This window comes from Emys orbicularis, chromosome 3 (assembly GCF_028017835.1).
Source record: "Emys orbicularis isolate rEmyOrb1 chromosome 3, rEmyOrb1.hap1, whole genome shotgun sequence".
In the NCBI taxonomy this organism is placed as follows: domain Eukaryota; kingdom Metazoa; phylum Chordata; order Testudines; family Emydidae; genus Emys; species Emys orbicularis.
This window is the reverse complement of record NC_088685.1, coordinates 118,190,174-118,208,589: the sequence shown is the minus strand read 5'-3', so window position 1 is coordinate 118,208,589 and position 18,416 is coordinate 118,190,174. Positions and strand designations below refer to the sequence as shown.

Below are 18,416 nucleotides of genomic sequence, written 5' to 3'. Positions count from 1 at the left end.
AAGTGACTTTTAGGATTTTTTTTTAAATCTTGCTCATTATTTTTATGTTTTTTAATCTTAGCCCATGTCTAATCCTGTTAATGTCCTGTTCATTATGATTAAAATAAATATCAGTATTACAATAAACTGATGTCATTCTAAACACAGATTGAAGAGCTGACAAGCAACCTTCCACAGCTGCAGTCATTGTCTAGCAGTACATCTTCTGTGGACAGTGTCGTCAGCTCTGAGGCTGCAAGTCCACCAACAAAACGGAAGGTAGTAACCAAAGTTCAAGGAAACGCTAAGAAGGCTTTGTTAAAGTGGGTGCAGTACACAGCAGCAAAGTAAGTTAAATTCACAAATTAATTTAGATTGTAAGCTTTTTACTTAAGACTGGAGTTCTTTTTCTGTGTTTTTACAGTGCCTAGCACAATGTGTTCCTGGCTCATGACTGGGGCTCCTAGGTGTTACTATAATACAAATAATAATAATGAATAATAATTTAGATTACATTTGCAAAGCAATCCCATTTTATGGTATATGAAGCAGAATTATCCCTGAGACAGTGAAAAACCGGAAGGGGAGTTGGAAGTTGTCAGAATGGCACAGTATTGGCTCTTGTTGCCAAAACCTTTCATACAACAATGTTTGTCCCATATTGAAAGGGCACTCTTTACCGACTGTGCTTTTCTGTCATTTCTGTCTCAGTGAGTGAATACAATTGTACTTGAGTGCGAGTTGTTGAAAATCGTGACTATCATGCTTTAAGCATTGGTACTCACAGTTACATATTATTATATAAATTGCATTAATTTTCATTTCCTATTAAACTAAATTGGCTCAGAGGTTTAACAGGGCACCTGCTTGTTAGCTTCAAAACATTTATCTTCATTTGGTACAATTCTCCTATGTTTGCCAATTCCAAAGAGGGCATAAAACAAAAGTAAATTAGATCAAAGAGACAATAGTGATATGATTGCTTCCACAATAAGAAAAATAAAAAGACAGATCCTTCCCCCAAAAGCCATAAAAGAATAAACTGTATTTAATTGTTCAAATAAAGTAAATAATTATCTGAACATACAGACATCCACAAAAATATCCAGGGAGAACAACCAGCACAGAGAAATAGAATGGAGCCCCAGAGAGAGTAAATATGATCATAATGTCATAGAACTCTATGCCCGGGTCTCTATAACACCAGTGCAGTCAGTATAAGGCAATTTACAGTTCAATGCAATCTACTTTGGCATAGCATTCTTCCTACAAAATTGTTTGCAGTGAGAGACAGACTACTGAAAGCCAATAGCAGCACCATCTAGACAGGTGGCAAGTGAAAAATTCTAGTGATGGGTGAATACAGCAACCAAATTGACCCAAACATGGGGAGAGGAAGGAGCATCATGGTCCCCATCCCTCTATACAAACTCACAGAGTAGAATGGCTGCACTGCAGGAGCAGGCTGTGCCATCTGAAAGCATGGAGTACCCTGAACAGCCCTCAGGAACTGATCCAAAGCCCACTGAAGGGATTGGGAGTCTTTCCAAGGATTTCAGTGGGCTTTGGATCAGGCCCTCAGAGAAAGACACTGCCTCCATGAAAAACAAACCTCTCTAAGCTACCCCTGCGACTCCACACTACCCAAAGAGAGGGCAAGCACCTGAAGGCCGCAAGATGGCCTCACTGGAAGTTTGCCTGGGTAAGGACTGAATAAAAAGCGGGGTAAGGGCCTCAGTATCTGGACATGAACATAGTTTTCAGAATTACTTTGAAAAATTTAAGTATTACCCATTGCTGATTATTTTCTCTTTAGGATAGTGCTAATCACTTAGGCCTGGTCTACTCTGGGGAGGGGATTGATCTAAGTTACGCAACTTCAGCTACGCGAATAACGTAGCTGAAGTCGATGTACTTAGATCTACTTACCATAGTGTCTTCACTGTGGTAAGTCGACGACTGACGCTCCCCCTTTGACACCGCCTACCCTTCTCGCTCTGGTGGAGTACCGGAGTTGATGGGAGAGCGCTCGGCGGTCGATTTATCGCATCTAGACTAGACGCGATAAATCGACCTCTGCTGGATCAATCATAGAATCATAGAATCATAGAATATCAGGGTTGGAAGTGACCTCAGGAGGTCATCTAGTCCAACCCCCTGCTCAAAGCAGGACCAATTCCCAACTAAGTCATCCCAGCCAGGGCTTTGTCAAGCCGAGCCTTAAAAACCTCCAAGGAAGAAGACTCCACCACCTCCCTAGGTAACGCATTCCAGTGCTTCACCACCCTCCTAGTGAAATAGTGTTTCCTAATATCCAACCTAGACCTCCCCCACTGCAACTTGAGACCATTGCTCCTTGTTCTGTCATCTGCCACCACTGAGAACAGCTGAGCTCCATCCTCTCTGGAACCCCCCCTCAGGTAGTTGAAAGCAGCTATCAAATCCCCCCTCATTCTTCTCTTCTGGAGACTAAACAATCCCAGGTCCCTCAGCCTCTCCTCATAAGTCATGTGCTCCAGACCCCTAATCATTTTTGTTGCCCTCCGCTGGACTCTTTCCAATTTTTCCACATCCTTCTTGTAGTGTGGGGCCCAAAACTGGGCACAGTACTCCAGATGAGGCCTCACCAGTGTCGAATAAAGGGGAACGATCACGTTCCTCGATCTGCTGGCAATGCCCCTACTTATACAGCCCAAAATGCCGTTAGCCTTCTTGGCAACAAGAGCACACTGTTGACTCATATCCAGCTTCTCGTCCACTGTGACCCCTAGGTCCTTTTCTGCAGAACTGCTACCTAGCCATTTGGTCCCTAGTCTGTAGCAGTGCATGGGATTCTTCCGTCCTAAGTGCAGGACTCTGCACTTGTCCTTGTTGAACCTCATCAGGTTTTTTTTGGCCCAATCGTCTAATTTGTCTAGGTCCCTCTGTATCCGATCCCTACCCTCTAGTGTATCTACCACGCCTCCCAGTTTAGTGTCATCTGCAAACATGCTGAGAGTGCAGTCCACACCATCCTCCAGATCATTAATAAAGATATTAAACAAAACCGGCCCCAGGACCGACCCTTGGGGCACTCCGCTTGAAACCGGCTGCCAACTAGACATGGAGCCATTGATCACTACCCGTTGAGCCCAACGATCTAGCCAGCTTTCTATCCACCTTACAGTCCATTCATCCAGCCCATACTTCTTTAACTTGCCGGCAAGAATACTGTGGGAGACCGTATCAAAAGCTTTGCTAAAGTCAAGGAATAACACATCCACTGCTTTCTCCTCATCCACAGAGCCAGTTATCTCATCATAGAAGGCAATTAGGTTAGTCAGACACGACTTCCCCTTGGTGAATCCATGCTGACTGTTCCTGATCACTTTCCTCTCCTCTAAGTGTTTCATAATTGATTCCTTGAGGACCTGCTCCATGATTTTTCCAGGGACTGAGGTGAGGTTGACTGGCCTGTAGTTCCCTGGATCCTCCTTCTTCCCTTTTTTAAAGATGGGCACTATAGTAGCCTTTTTCCAGTCATCTGGGACCTCCCCGAATCGCCATGAGTTTTCAAAAATAATGGCTAATGGCTCCGCAATCTCATCCGCCAACTCCTTTAGCACCCTCGGATGCAGCGCATCCGGCCCCATGGACTTGTGCACGTCCAGTTTTTCTAAATAGACCCGAACCACTTCTTTCTCCACAGAGGGCTGGTCACCTTCTCCCCATGACTGCCTGTCAATCCAGCGTGTAATGTAGACATGCCCTTGGGTTCCCTCTTTCACAGTGGCAGTGTAGGCAGATTGGATATTGTGAGAGGACATTATCGCTCATGCACGGAACAAGAACTGTAAGAAAGTACTCCACATTACCTTTTTGGACTGAACCACAATGACATTACTTCCTAGGATGTTATTTTAAAAGAGAAAAATATTATTGTAATCATTTACTTTAAAAATCCAGATGCAGATAATGAGGTAAGTATACTTATAGTGAAGGAAGACTGGAAGGAGTCAGTAAGGGGGGAGGGAATAGTGAGTCGTATTGTATATAGCAACATACTTTGTAGTGTTTCACATACAAAAACCAGAGTTGTAGTTCATTTGCTCATAACACATGGGGCTTAATGTAACCAAACAGCTCACTGGAAATAGAAATTTTAGCTTGAGGCATATTGGAAAATGCACTCTTGGCCACTGATAGAAAACATAACGTTGTATCCTGTGTCTTCATATGACTAGACTGATATATTGTCTCTTTTTTTCCTTTTTGTTAAATTTTAAGGCAGGCTGGAATTGAAGTCAAAGATTTTGGACGAAGTTGGAGGAGTGGTGTTGCCTTTCATTCAGTTATTCATGCTATTCGTCCAGAGCTAGTGGACATGGAGAAAGTGAAAGGAAGATCTAATAGGGAAAACCTAAATGAGGCCTTCACAATTGCAGAAACAGAACTAGGAATCCCAAGACTTCTTGATCCTGAAGGTACTTTACGTAAACTATACTGCATCAAATTTTGGACTAGGATAGGCTAATTTTTGTTTGAAAGTTTTTCAATGGTATGTAACATTTTTGCTGTTCAATTATGAATTAATTTACTATATATTCTGCACTTTTCCAGATGTGGATGTTGACAAGCCAGACGAAAAGTCTATCATGACCTACGTAGCACAGTTCCTGAAACACTATCCTGATCTTCATAATACAACTGAAATGCAGGAGAATGATGTAGGTATCCATTACATTTCCATTTTAATCAGTTGCTTATGCACATAATGGGCATATTTTGACATCTATTTTCAAAACATATAGGTTATCTCTGTTTTTTATAAAAGAGCAGCTGAGTGAAGAACCACCAGAGCTAGAAAGACCATTGTCCAGAAAAGACTAGCTGACTATAAAAGAAGCCAATGTTGTAAATGGACACTAGTAACAATTTTGAAGTGGGAGAGAATAGAATGATGATGGAAATAGTGACCCTGCAGATAACAGCAGAAGGCAGAGGGAGCAGGAGTAGCTCTGGTGAACAGTAGCAATCTCAGACCATGTCTACACCAGAGGGACTATAGTGGCATATCTGTGGTGCCATAGGTATGATGGCATAACCCCATAGTGTAGACATTGCCTATGGTCACAGAAGGGGTTTTACCATTGCTATAGAAACACCACCTACCTGAGCGACAGTAGTTAGGTTGACAGAAGCATTCTTCCGTCAACCTAGCTGTGTCTACACCAAAGATTAGGTTAGAATAGCTATGGTGCTCAGGGGTGTGGATTTTTCACCCCTGAGCACTGTAGCTATGTTGACCTAAATTTTAAGGAGGAGGCCAGGCCTGAGTAACCCTAAGAAATTGTAGGTGGCTTTCAAACATAATGGCAGAGAAAGTGGAATAATGTATTACGTGAAGGAATGAGTTATTTTTGCTATATTTCCATCACTGCTTTTTTCCATCAAGATCTTCTGGACTTGGGAGTTAGTTATGATGGCAAGAAGGTCTCCTTTCCATTGCACAGTCTGGCTTGATTTTTCACCTTAAAAAGGTGCTTTCAGTCAAGGATTTTTCTTGTTATTGATTCAATTTTACACATGCTCTTTGGCACTGGCCTCCCTTCTAAATGGTAGTGCTCTATGCAAGAGACCATGGCTTAGTTCTTAATCCTGATCATTTGCTCCTTGAGTTGTCAGAGGCTGGAAACACTGCAGAGACAATCTGCTCAGCCTCTGACAAAGGAGAGAAGAGGGAAGATATATCCAACACTTTTCAGCCACAGTTTCTGTGGCTGATTGTGGAGAGATATTGAGGAGCTCAGAATGGAGCATAATCTGATCTTCCTTGGCTAAACCACCAGTGACTGTGATGCATGAGTTGGAAAAGGAGGAAGATATTGATTTATCCTACGGAGCTCCCTAATGGATCATCTGGAATAACAAGAACAAAATTATTATTCATTTGACATCAGTCAAATGTCTGCCTGTCTGTCCAGAATCACCTCTTCTCATTGTGGGTTTCTCTTCTCTAAGAAAGATTTAGAGGTACTTTGATATAACTAGCACTTCCCTGAACTGTAAAGAATAAATGTTGCACTGCTTAAATCATTGCTGTGGATGCCTGTTATGATCTGTCAAGGCCTTTTAGTTTTACTCTCAAAGGAGTTTTAAAAAGATGCAGCTGAACTTTAATAGACATTTCCTGTAATCCTGTTTTGTTAAAATACAAGCATGGGAAATGGTTTGGAAATTAGACTCTGGAAATTCTGAGTTATTAGCATCTGTTTTAAATTCCAGGAACATAGGGCCAGAAACATAGCCCATTCAAGTCCATGGAAGGGACTGCCTTTGACTTCAATAGGGTTTGCATTGGAGCCACGGCTTGCTGTCTGGTTTCTGACCACTCCAGAGATACCACCCGGATTATACTAACCTGGGGGAAGCCTATATTTTTTACTGAATGTCAGCTGGCAGGCTGTGGGCTTGTCCAAGAAAAATAAATGATAGAAGAAGTAGCACACCAACATTTTTAATTTTAGCTATCATTAATCTTATATTATTACTTCCAAGAAATCTTAATTCCCTTGAGGAAGAACTCACCAGCTGCCCTTTTTCACATCACCAATGGATTGGTTAATCTGGAACTGATTGCTGCAGAGGCTTTTTGAGAAAGCCGAATATCAACAGAATGGCAATGCTTTGGTAGAGTCTGGCTTCGATATACAATCTCTTGGTTTATTGCTTTGAGATCCTTCACTTGGCAACCTCCACACTTGTATTATTGTAAAGGATTTCTGTGAGACAAAGGATTAAGAGGCTTACTCTGCACCACAAACACTTTGGATCTGATCTACTCATGATTTGTCAGAGAGTATCATCAACATTAAAATTGATATTTCCCATGATAGCAGATTCTTGTCATTTAGGATGTTCTCTGTGTCCTTGCCAAGCCCATTATGATGACTTTGGAAGAGCATCACACACAGATTCCAGCAAATATTAGCATCTTAATTTATGCAGTTCTTACACACACAGAAAGAAGCTGGGAGTGTATGGCTAATCCTGTTGGCAACATCATACCTAGTTGTAATGCTTTCCCGGATATTCTTTTATGTGCAACACAGTATCTTTAATTCACATTGCATATTGCACATATAGAGAGTCTAGTGTTGTAAATACTAATATATCAAACTATGAAAAAATGTATATACTGCATTACATTTTTATATGGTAAATGATTAGCCAGGTGAAAGGAAAATTGAAATGATAGCAGGCCAAGATTAACTATGAAATTATATCATCTAAAATAAATATCTCATTTTTTTTATTAAGATGTTTTTCATTTGGGTTGCCCAATTTCTGACTTTTAAAGGGTTGGTGAAAATTGGACAAAGTGTGGTTTGAAATCTGCAAAGTAAGTGTTTGGTTTCCGGAGGGCTACCATAGCAGCTGGTCTAAATAGTGACGGAATTTCATTACGATTTTAGCTGATTCTTTCTCTCTTCTTAACACTACCACTCTGCATTAATAGAGGTCTTTTTGCAAGCTAAGGCTTGCTCAGACTAAATATCACAGTTTACATTTTAAGTCAGACTAAAAAGTTAAAAAGTTGAATGGGGCAAGTAGTAATTTTGCTTCAATATCTGTGGGAGGACAGCTGAATTTGTAAGGCAATGCCATTTCTGCTACACAGAGCAGCAAATGTGCAACCAGAGATTGATCTCATGAACTGCTGAATCTGAACATACACAGTTTCTATTTTACCAGAGCTTAGAGAGGCCAATTGTGGTAAAAAATGATTGCTTAAAATAAACATAATACAGACACCATTTTTTTTGGTACTTAGTATTATGGAGGCGAGAAACTAAGAGTGGAGATACAGGGTTTATATAGTATTTTGGACCAATAACTGGGCTGTGCTATTGCAATGTAGAAAAAATTTCCAGTTCCAGAAAAGGTAGATTGAGTGTAAAACAGCAAATGTGTCAGGTCACTGTGGAAAACAAAATAAATTAAGCATGTAAAAGTCATTCTGTGCTGTTTTTGTGATGCAATCACTACAGGCATCCAGCGTTTTACCCTTTATAGCAGCTCTAGACCTTGACTTCACAATGTCACTTTTTCTTAAAAACCACTGCAGCCAAGGGACTGCTTTTCCAGCCACAAGAGCCATAAAAGTAACTTCTTCCAAAGCCATCTCTCATGCTGTTGCCATTGATTGGCCAGAAAGAAGCCAGCATCCTAATGCATGCATGCAGCAAGGGGAATGAGCTAGAGTGAGAGTATAGAAGTGAGCGTAGTCTTCTTTTCTCAGACATACCCCTTTTGTCCATCTATATAATTTCACTTAAAAGGTGGTTGGAAATTTAGTTGTTCCTTATAAAATATGTTCATAAATTAGCAGTAGCTAATAGACCAAAAGCATTGGTTTGGTTTGCAAACCAAACTCCTTTATTGGATTTGCTGAGATAACAAAAATACATTAATATTTAATAACTTGCCTCAGAGAAGTTTCAGATAATATGAACCTCTCTTTCCAAGAAGGTCACTTCTGTTTCTTTAGATGAGTGACTTTTTTAATGTACTTCTTCTCTCTGTACTTCTTTGTATCTGCTCTGCTTTTTGGTTTGGTTTGGTTTAATTGGCTATCCATTGTTTCTTCATACTGCCAGGACACACTTCAAGCAATCCCAACTTTTTCCATTATTATTCCTAAATTAAAAGTAAGGTTTAAACACTCTGGAATAAGAACGTATCCCTCAACTGAGTGTTACTGCTTGCTACTTTTTCACACCAGTTACTCCTATAAACTTTTTCACTAACACTTAATTTAGTAAATAATTCTATAGTGATATGTTAGAAAAGCAGATCAACTTATACATAGGGTATCTCAGGCCATGCTTCATTATGGTTTTGTTAAATCTAAGTTTATATATAGAAAGACAGGGTTGGATGGATAGATGAAAAGATCTATCTATCTATGTTTGTAGATAGATAGAGTTCAGCATGCACCATGACCCCCTTCTGACAACATAAGAATGGCCATACTGGGTCAGACCAAAGGTCCATCTAGCCTAGTATCCTGTCTTCCGACAGTGGCCGATGCCAGGTGCTTCATAGGGAATGAACAGAACAGGTAATCATCAGATGATCCATCCCCTTGTTGCCAATTCCCACATTTGGCAAACAGAGGCTAGGGACACCATCCCTGCCCATTCTGTCTTATAGCCATTGATGGACTTATCCTCCATGAATTACTACACGACCCTGGGTGGGGGGAGAAGGGAGGGGAGAGGGGGCTGGAGTCCGAGCCCTGCTGCCCCCAGGTGGGGGTGGAGCTCAGGCCCACGGTTTGAAAACCACTGGGTAGCTATTAGGTTGTTTCACGTACCTGTGGTATATATTGTATGTGTTTGAAAGAGAAAATATATGCATAACAGTGTGAGGTTTGATGAAGCTTTTATTACCATATGTCTGTGATGACTTTGAGGGTGCCATTTTCAAAGGTGCCTAGCATTTGGGTGTCCAGTGCTCATTAATTTCTACTGGGAATTGGGCCTTTCAGGCAGCTTTGAAATTCTGAACTTAGAAGTTTAACAGATGGTTGTGTTTTGAAATGAACATTCTAAATGAGAGATGAAATTAGGGGTCCAGAAAAAAATCCATTTGGTGGTAAATAATGGTTATCACTAAGGTCACTGCAATCAACCAGGATATATTTATTTTCTTATGTCATCTGATTAATGAACATGTTCTAAGGGTTTTTTTAACTCAACACAAGACTATTTTCAACTAAGTATCAGTCAGGATTGCTTTCATACTACATATAACCAAGTAATTATACCGTACTTTATATACTAGACTTAGAGATAAAATAGGTATATCAGTATAGGTAGGGGCTGGATTCTCCACCCTACCCGAGCAGATAGATAAAGGATCCATGAGGGATCTGTTGCAACTCCCCAGTGCTGCATGGCCCAGCCCTGGTGTAAGTTAGAGTTACTGAGGAGCAGCTCTAAGTTACACTGCCAATGGTGTAAGCTCCTTCATTGACCTCACACCAGAGGATGAACAGAGTAGTATAGAGGAGCTTCCGTGCTCTAGAATCCGCCTGACATGACCCCTCCCCCCACTTGTGTCAGTGTGGCAAGTGGGTAGTGCAGGAGGTAACTCTGCCACATTGACAGCTTTATGTCAGTGTAACGGTCCTCTATGTAAAGGGAATTCTCCCTTTGGCCAGCTACTGCCAAAAATTACTACTTTATGCTGCTTGAGCAGTGCAAAGTGTCTGTAGTGGACTAGAGAATCTGGCCCATAACTCTCCTCTCAGGATTCTACTTGCAATGGTATTCATGGTATATAGCTTTGTAAAGTCATATGTTTGAGTGTAGAAAATTCAGGAGTGTTATGTCTTTGTAAAAATTTTATGTGCTCATATTTTTCAAACTAGAGACCATAGTTGAGCACCTAAATTCATATTTAGGCACCTTAACAAGTGCCCTGATATTCAGAGTAGCTGAGCTCTTGAATCTGTCATAGATCAGCATTTCTGAAGATCAGGCCATTTATTTATTTGCCTAAATATGGATTTAAGAGCTGACCTGTAAGGGCCCAACTTTGAAAATTTTGCTGTTGGACTTGAATAGCCTAACAAATTCTGAATTACATATCAGAAAACTGGATAATCCAACTAAGTACTCCTTTTTCGATCTGTAATTAAACTCCTTATGATACACAAATGTATATACTTAGCTGTCTAGCAAAGTGTCTTGGTTTTGTAATTTTCAAATTAACCTCAATGGCATCAATTTAAAAACTGTTATAAATGTTTTGACTTTCTGACTGGGTCAAAAATATTCTGGGTTAATTTAAACTGCCTCACCTTCTTGTCATAGGTGAAGCCAGAAACACTTTTCCATTGTTTAATTACATGCCTTAGCTTTCATTGGTTGTTGAGCACTGTGCTCTTATTCAGTTGCTCTTCTCCGCAAAATCAATGAATATTTATGGAAAGATAACAGGATAAGCTATTACTTTAAAATGTCATTTAGGGTTAACATGCAGGGAATAAACTGCAGAAAATTAGAAAAATTAAATGTCAAGCAAATGTGATCAGAGATCAGATCTCTTACCTAAAAGGAATAATTTTAGTTCCACTAGCCAGCTATATTTATAGTTGCTTACACTCCAGTCCATATGCTGTTCAAGATGGCTAGTCTTCAGAATATAATTTGCCTATTTAGAAATGTACCCTTTTGATGTTTCTGACTGAGCATGCAGAGCACTAAGCATTGATAAATGCCTTGTGTTAAATATGATAGTTCATCAGACATGAGGTATGAATGGTAGGTCCTTTGGTGCTTAAGAAACTGTGATTCATTTCCATCTACTACCATTGAAGTTGTACTTGCAACCATTATAATCAGAAGGGGGTCTTCGAACTGCTTATATATCAACCAAGGAACCTCTCATCTGACAAGTGGGGCTGAGACACAGAGAGCTATATTGATGCTTCAGATACAGTTACTGAGAGATATATTCCAATGTGTGTAGAAAGAAAAAAGAGTCCAGTGAAGCAGGCTGCAAAAACAGAGTGGTAAAATAGGAGCATGGCTAAAAGTTTAAGAAATTAACAAATGATTATTCCTAAGCAAAAACATTCTGGGCCAAATTCATCACTTGTGTAAGTAAATACAAATCCATTTACTTTAGGTTGATTTTACAGCATAGCTAAATTTGATCCCTTCTCTATAGTGGGGCCATATCTATCAACATGAATAATTTTTTTTATAGTGTGGTAAATTGGAGAATTGGTCTGAAATTCAATAAAGACAAATGCAAAGTACTACACTTAGGAAGAAAAAAATCAAATGAACAAATACAAAATGGAGAATAACTAGCTGGGCACTAGTAATGTTGAAAAAAATCTGGGGGTTATGGTGGATAACAAATTGAATCTGAGTCAACAATGTGATGCAGTTGCAAAAAAGGCAGATATACCAGGGTGTGTTAATAGAGTATTGTATATAAGACATAGGAGGTAATTGTCCTCCTCTACTTGGCACTGGTGAGGAGGCCCCAGCTTGAGTAAAGTGTCCAGTTTTAGGTGCCACACTTTAAGAAAAATGTGGACGAATTGGAGCAAGTCCAGAAAAGAGTAACAAAAATGCTCAAAAGAAATATGAGCTATGAGAAAAGATTAAAAATACTGGACACGGTTAGTCTTGAGAAAAGAAGACTGAAGCAGGACCTGATGACACTCTTCAAATATGTGAGGGATAATTAAGTACGGGAATAGGTTACCAAGGGAGGTTGTGGAATCCCTGTCATTGGAGTTTTTTAAGAGCAGATTAGACAAACACCTGTCTCGGATGGTCTATGTATGCTTAGACCTGCCTCAGTATGTGGGGGCTAGATCGTCTCTTGAGTCCCTTCTACTCCTACATTTCTATGGTTTCTATGAAATACGGTATTGGAATATACACATATAGGGTGAAATTTTGGCTTCATTGAAATCAGTGGCAGAACTTCCATTGATTTCAGTGGATCAGGAATTTCACCCAGAGGTTGTGTGCCACTATACAATGTGCTATATGGAGTAAAGAGCTAAACTTCAGGGCTTAAATCTTGGCCGTATGGCAAGACTCCCATTGACTGCAGGTGAGGTACTATTTCTTCTCATATTCATAAGTGAGCATATAATTTCTGTGTTACACACAAGATCACATAAAGTTTTCTAACCTATTGAGTATCTCCCACCCATTGGTATTTATACGTCAGATACAGACTGTATGGAAGCCCAGTTGAGGAATAACACAAAACCTTGATGCCTGTCATTCTTTTAGAACTGAAATGTCTTAAAAATCAATCTTACTGCATATAGAAGTAGCTACTTTTTTTTTCTTTGCTGTTGGATGACAAGATTGTACACATTGTTTAGCAGTCTTCAAAGGACATTATGGAAGGATTTATTTTAACTCTTAAGTCTACTTTCAGCTAATGTAGACATGTTCTTGCTGCTGCTGATTCTGTGTTTCAAAGAATCTTGGGCCTGATTCCCACACATGGCTTTGTGGCTTATAGAGTCAGTCACCGAGTCAGAATGGTAGTGTTTTACACCCATTTTAGACTTGTCTTTATAAACACTTAGTGTGCTGCAAGCTGGGGTACAAATCACTAGCCTGCTGTGCACTAAGTTGCTGTGTGGACCTTGCTATCGTGCACTAGAAGTTCCGTAGTGCCAGGGCCGGCTCCAGGCACCAGCTTGGCAAGCAGGTGCTTGGGGCGGCCACTCCGGAGAGGGGCGGCAGTTCCAGCTATTCGGCGGCAATTCGGCGGACGGTCCCTCACTCCCACTCGGAGCGAAGGACCTTCTGCCGAATTGCCGCCGCAGATCGCGATCGCGGCTTTTTTTTTTTTTTTTTTTTTGGCAGCTTGGGGCGGCCAAAACCCTGGAGCCGGCCCTGTGTAGTGCACTTTGACCCACTGCTGTAGATCACAGCACACGATGGAACTTTCAGTGTGCGGTAGCAGGGTATACATAGCTGTTTAGTGTGCAGCAGACCAGAGCGCTATAGATTTATACCCCAGTTTTCTGTGTACTGCCAGACCATGTAGACAAGCCCTTTGTACATACTTTGCACAGCTATAAATGATTCCACAAGATGCATGCAAAGTGAATGTAATCTGGCTGCAGCTATCCCGCTGAGAACTCCCCTGGAAGGGAATTCTCATCAGGCATACAGCCGGTGGAAATGGCTCCTGTGCTAGTTTTGCCTATCCTGCTGCCTCAGCGCTGAGGGACTGGGGAGGGAGTGGGTTGCTCCATTCCCATACAGCAATTCTCAGCTCATGGATGGCCCAAAGAGACCATAGCTAACGGTTGTAAAATAATAGCCTCCCCAGGGTTGCTCTAATTTACTTCTGGGCTGAGGGCAGCTTGAGAATTAGAGAGCTATAACTGACTCCCTGACAACCCTCTGTAATGAGAGGATTTTGGTAAAAGAGGGAACCTTAAACCTTAAATATTTAAGTTTAAAATGACTGTTCTTTAGTACATTTCAGTTGCTTTAAAAACATATAGGTATTTCCTCTACAGTTTTGTAAGCATGAATCCACTAATTTGGTGTGATGTTTGAAACTTACTCACATACTTAGGTTACTACATAATATGGGTTTAGTTGAATCTAATGGGCTTGCTTCTCCTCTGACTGGTTTTACAGGAGTGTATCTTCATTCATTTCAATGGAGTTACTCCTGAGTTACACTAGTGTTAGTGAGAGGTGCATGTGGCCTACTGTGTGCAAATCTCAATCAGTCACTTACATCCCGCTTAAGGATTAGGCTGTTTACACATTGCACAAATGCCTCTTCTATCATATGCTAAATCCTGATATGACTAGCTTACAGACCTGTGATTTCCTGTTGGTATTTTTCTGTTGCTGACTCTCTGATCACATTGTTCCGGACACAGCATTAATAAGAACTGTGTGATTGACAGTACACCGTACTAAAGCAATGTTGAAACAAGTCCTCTAATAGAACAGTATACTGTTATTGAATGTAGAAAGATCAGTGTGTTGTGGTATATAAGCAAAAGAAACTGTGACGATCAGTACCTTGCAATGGTTTTTTTTTTTTTTTTTGTCCTAACTAAAACGGTAGAATATGTAAGCATTTGTCATTTATACCAACTTGCTATTTGATACCAGATGGTGCACTTAAATCAGGGAGCCAATAGTCTGGTAATGTAGGATGTCATTACGACACACTGTTTATCATCAATACCATAAGTGATAATAAATGATAAAATCAGGAATAATCCCCTTTTCCAAACAAACTGACCTTCATTTAAATTCACTGTGAACAAATTGTGATTTAATCTGTGGCAGATTAAAATTAGTTGTTGTGATTTATTGCAGTGGCTGCACATTAAATTGGCTTTGAATGAGAACTCCATGTGACACTATGTTCCATGTGAGACTGCAGTGCCCCTTGCTAGTATGAACCTCATGTCTAGGGGTCTAAATTCTACTCTCACATCCAGGCAACCCCACTCATTCAGGTTGCATGCAGATAATAGACAGTCGAATTTGACCCAAATGTCTACATTGACTTTCTCTGTAAATGAAATTGGCCTGCTAGGAAAGAGTAATATATTGCCTATTTTTGGCACTGACTAATAACCATCTACAATGCTGTTTGGGTTTCCCATCTCACAGAAAGAAGATAGACTGATGCTGAGAGACCTCAAAGTTTGGGTAGAACAGTTCGAAAGGGACCTGACCAGGACACAGATGGTAGAAGCAAGCTTACAGGAAAAATACCAGGTAAGCTGTGGAAAACTTTAAATGGTGGAAGATTTTTGTCATGATTTGATGTAACATGTGCACCTGAATTTGTATCCTTCTTCCATATAACTAATACAGTATGCTGACTGTATAAAAGTATGCAGTGTTTCACTGTTGAAACAAATCTAAGTCTGCAGATGCCCACATTGTGCCCCCTAGATCTTCAAATAAAGGGGACTTGTCTAACACAGATCTGTCTCCTGCAGGATGGAAGAAGGGCTAGGTTGCCCTTAGGTGGGCAGCTAGGGGCAGCTAAGTCCTCTCTCCCCAAACATACATTCCGGATGTTGCAGAGGCCGCTCTGTATGATAGAGGTTCTGTGATGGGGAATAATTGAAGGGGAGGTGGGCCAAGAGGAAGAGTGGACAGGCCTTGGGCAGGGGTGGAGGTCACATTTCACTCCCCTCCAGCCAGGTCCTAGAAATTAGTCAAAATGGCTAATGCAGAATAGGCCTGTATTATATTTCAATGGAAACCCCTTCTTCCACTGGGGCAGTCATAGCCCAGGGGAGGCCTTGATAGTGTGGCTCCAGTGGAGCCATGCTACATGGGGAGGGGGGAATGTGTGGGTGTGATAAGAGCCAGAGTCAATATGGAGGCATAGGATCTGCCTCCAGTGGATATGTCTCCCCTGCCTAATTTGGGTGCAGATCCTACCACCTTTTCTAGATTGGTTAATTCTGCCCCTCTAACAGGATGATGTCAGGGAGGTTTGTAGAGATTTGCTCCCTCTGAAAACCCTGCCCTGGGGTTTGCTGTGGGAGGAGATGATCTAGGCCCTGACAACGGTCCTAAAATCATTGAAATAAAGAGGCAGTTTTCTTTGTCTGCAGTTTACTGTATTTTTCTTCTATTATTAAATATATGTATTTGGGTCACATTCTGCTCAGTTATAATCATGTGAATTTGGAGTAACTCAAATAAATTTGTTAGTCTCTAAGGTGCCACAAGTACTCCTGTTCTTTTTGCGGATACAGACTAACACGGCTGCTACTCTGAAATCAGTTGTTGGTGTGAATCCTGAAGAAGTCTGTTGAACTTCATGTGTGACTCTGGATTTAAACTGCTTTAACTCTAAAGAGTGGATTTCAGCAGTTTTTGTTAAATCATAGGGTTTTTTACCTCACAGCCTAGCTTCTTATTTTGTCAGATTCAGCAGTGAAGTCCCAAGTCTAAGTTTTTGATACCATAAGTCCAGGGCCGGCTCCAGGGTTTTGGCCGCCCCAAGCAGCCAAACAAAAAAAAAAAAGCTGCGATCACGATCGCGATCTGCGGCAGCAATTTGGCGGGAGGTCCTTCGCTCCGAGCAGGAGTGAGGGACCGTCCGCCGAATTGCCACCGAACAGCTGGACGTGCCACCCCTCTCCGAAGTGGCCGCCCCAAGCACCTGCTTGGTAAGCTGGTGCCTGGAGCCGGCCCTGCATAAGTCTTCCTCTCAGAGTCCTACCACAGCCAAAATACCTGTTGATTTTAGTGGGAGTGCCATACATAGGACAGCTTCAGGACCAGCTCCTGATTGTAAGATGCTGGTTCAAAAATCATGGTAGATCTTTGAAGCAGATGGAATTCCCATCCTCTGCTGAACAGATTATATGTATAATGTACGAATTCCAAATGGAGGCCCTGATCCTGCAAACAGTTATGCATATAAGTAAAGGTACACAAGCGAATAGTCCCAGCGCATTCAGGGCTACTTGTGTGTAAAATTACTCAAATACATAAATGTTTGCAGTATCAGAGTCCTGCTTCTTCCTGGGGTTTGGCATTATTGGTAACACCACATCATAAACTTCAACCTAAACTTCAAATATGGTTATTCATAGGAGGTTCCATGCAGGCCATCTCTGTACCAAAACCTAGTTTTCTCTGCCTGAGAGAGGCTCCAACCCCCTCTTTTAACCTGCTAAAAGCTAATTGAATGTAATTGCTAGTTCTGCTCAACAGTAATTTCTGCCTTTCATGTAGGGTTCAGTTACCTAATAACTGGAGGAAAACAGAGGAGTCCTGTATCCCTACAGAGGTCCCTTGAGTCTCTTACCCTATTAAAACATTTAATAAAAATGTATTTCAAGGAAGTTCATAATTAAATACATATTCCCAGTTGGGAAGGATAGAATCTTTTATCAATTCAGAATTGTAAAATGGCCAACCTTACCCCACACATGTCCTGTTCTTTCCTTCCATGCCTCATTGTACTGATTTTCTTTTCATGCAGTCATTTAAACACTTCCGAGTCCAGTATGAAATAAAGAGGAAACAGATTGAACTTGTAATCCAGTCTTCACGTAAAGATGGTAAATTATCACTTGATCAAGCTATGGTGAAGCAAGCTTGGGACAGGGTTTCTTCCAGGGTAAGTTAAAAAAATTAATACACTAAATACATTTGATTAGACATAAATGTTTAAGTTTTGATGAAGCAAAGATTGAATAAGGTCTTTAGGATAGGGCACCTACCTTGAACTGCCCTTTCTTAGAAAATATGTTGATAAAAACATAGTAGTATTGAGTATTTTGAAAACACAACTAATAGTACAATTCACAGCTCCCCTCAAACTGGATTGACAGAACAGGTTTTAAACAATATTGAATGCCCTATAAAATTCTACATCTGTTCATTTACAGAACAATTTGTGTCTGCCTACCAACTACTAAATGTTGCAGTTTGTTGTAAAAGTGTAATGGTATTCATTTGGCATGGACACATTATTTATGAGTGGTGAAGCAACAAACGAGTTATGTAGGTCATTCCAAATGAGAGTCAATGAAACCTTCATAAATGACCATGCTGTCATGAATTTTTCTATGTCGTATTTAAAATAAACTATAATGGAAATATTTTGAAGCTTTATAATTTTTATTGACATTATTTTCCTCTTTCTTAATTGAGACTCTTCCAGTAAGACAGGCTACGTTACGTCTATAGATCCAAATGTACAGGCTTCTGAGGAAGAGAAAAATGAGAGACCTTTCAGTATTACTGAAAATAGCTTCTTTGTATAACTAATATTAAATCTTCAGATCTGAACTTCTACAGTCTACCAGAGTAAGAAACAAGTGCTGTATCCCATTGGAAAAAGCATTCTTGGCATTCAGTGGGATAAGGAAAGTGTTACTATCC

General features: G+C 40.6%; 1 protein-coding gene across 1 annotated transcript in view; it reads left to right on the top strand.

Annotated features, from left to right (window-relative positions):
• Positions 1 to 18,416, top strand: part of LOC135876245 (nesprin-1-like) — a 112,627-nt gene that overhangs the window by 44,662 nt on the left and 49,549 nt on the right. Inside the window, exons 6-11 of the mRNA XM_065401442.1 lie at positions 148 to 326; positions 4,246 to 4,442; positions 4,579 to 4,685; positions 8,619 to 8,669; positions 15,168 to 15,275; positions 17,512 to 17,649. Coding sequence (XP_065257514.1) covers positions 148 to 326; positions 4,246 to 4,442; positions 4,579 to 4,685; positions 8,619 to 8,669; positions 15,168 to 15,275; positions 17,512 to 17,649 — 780 coding nt within the window. The remainder of the gene's footprint in view (positions 1 to 147; positions 327 to 4,245; positions 4,443 to 4,578; positions 4,686 to 8,618; positions 8,670 to 15,167; positions 15,276 to 17,511; positions 17,650 to 18,416) is intronic.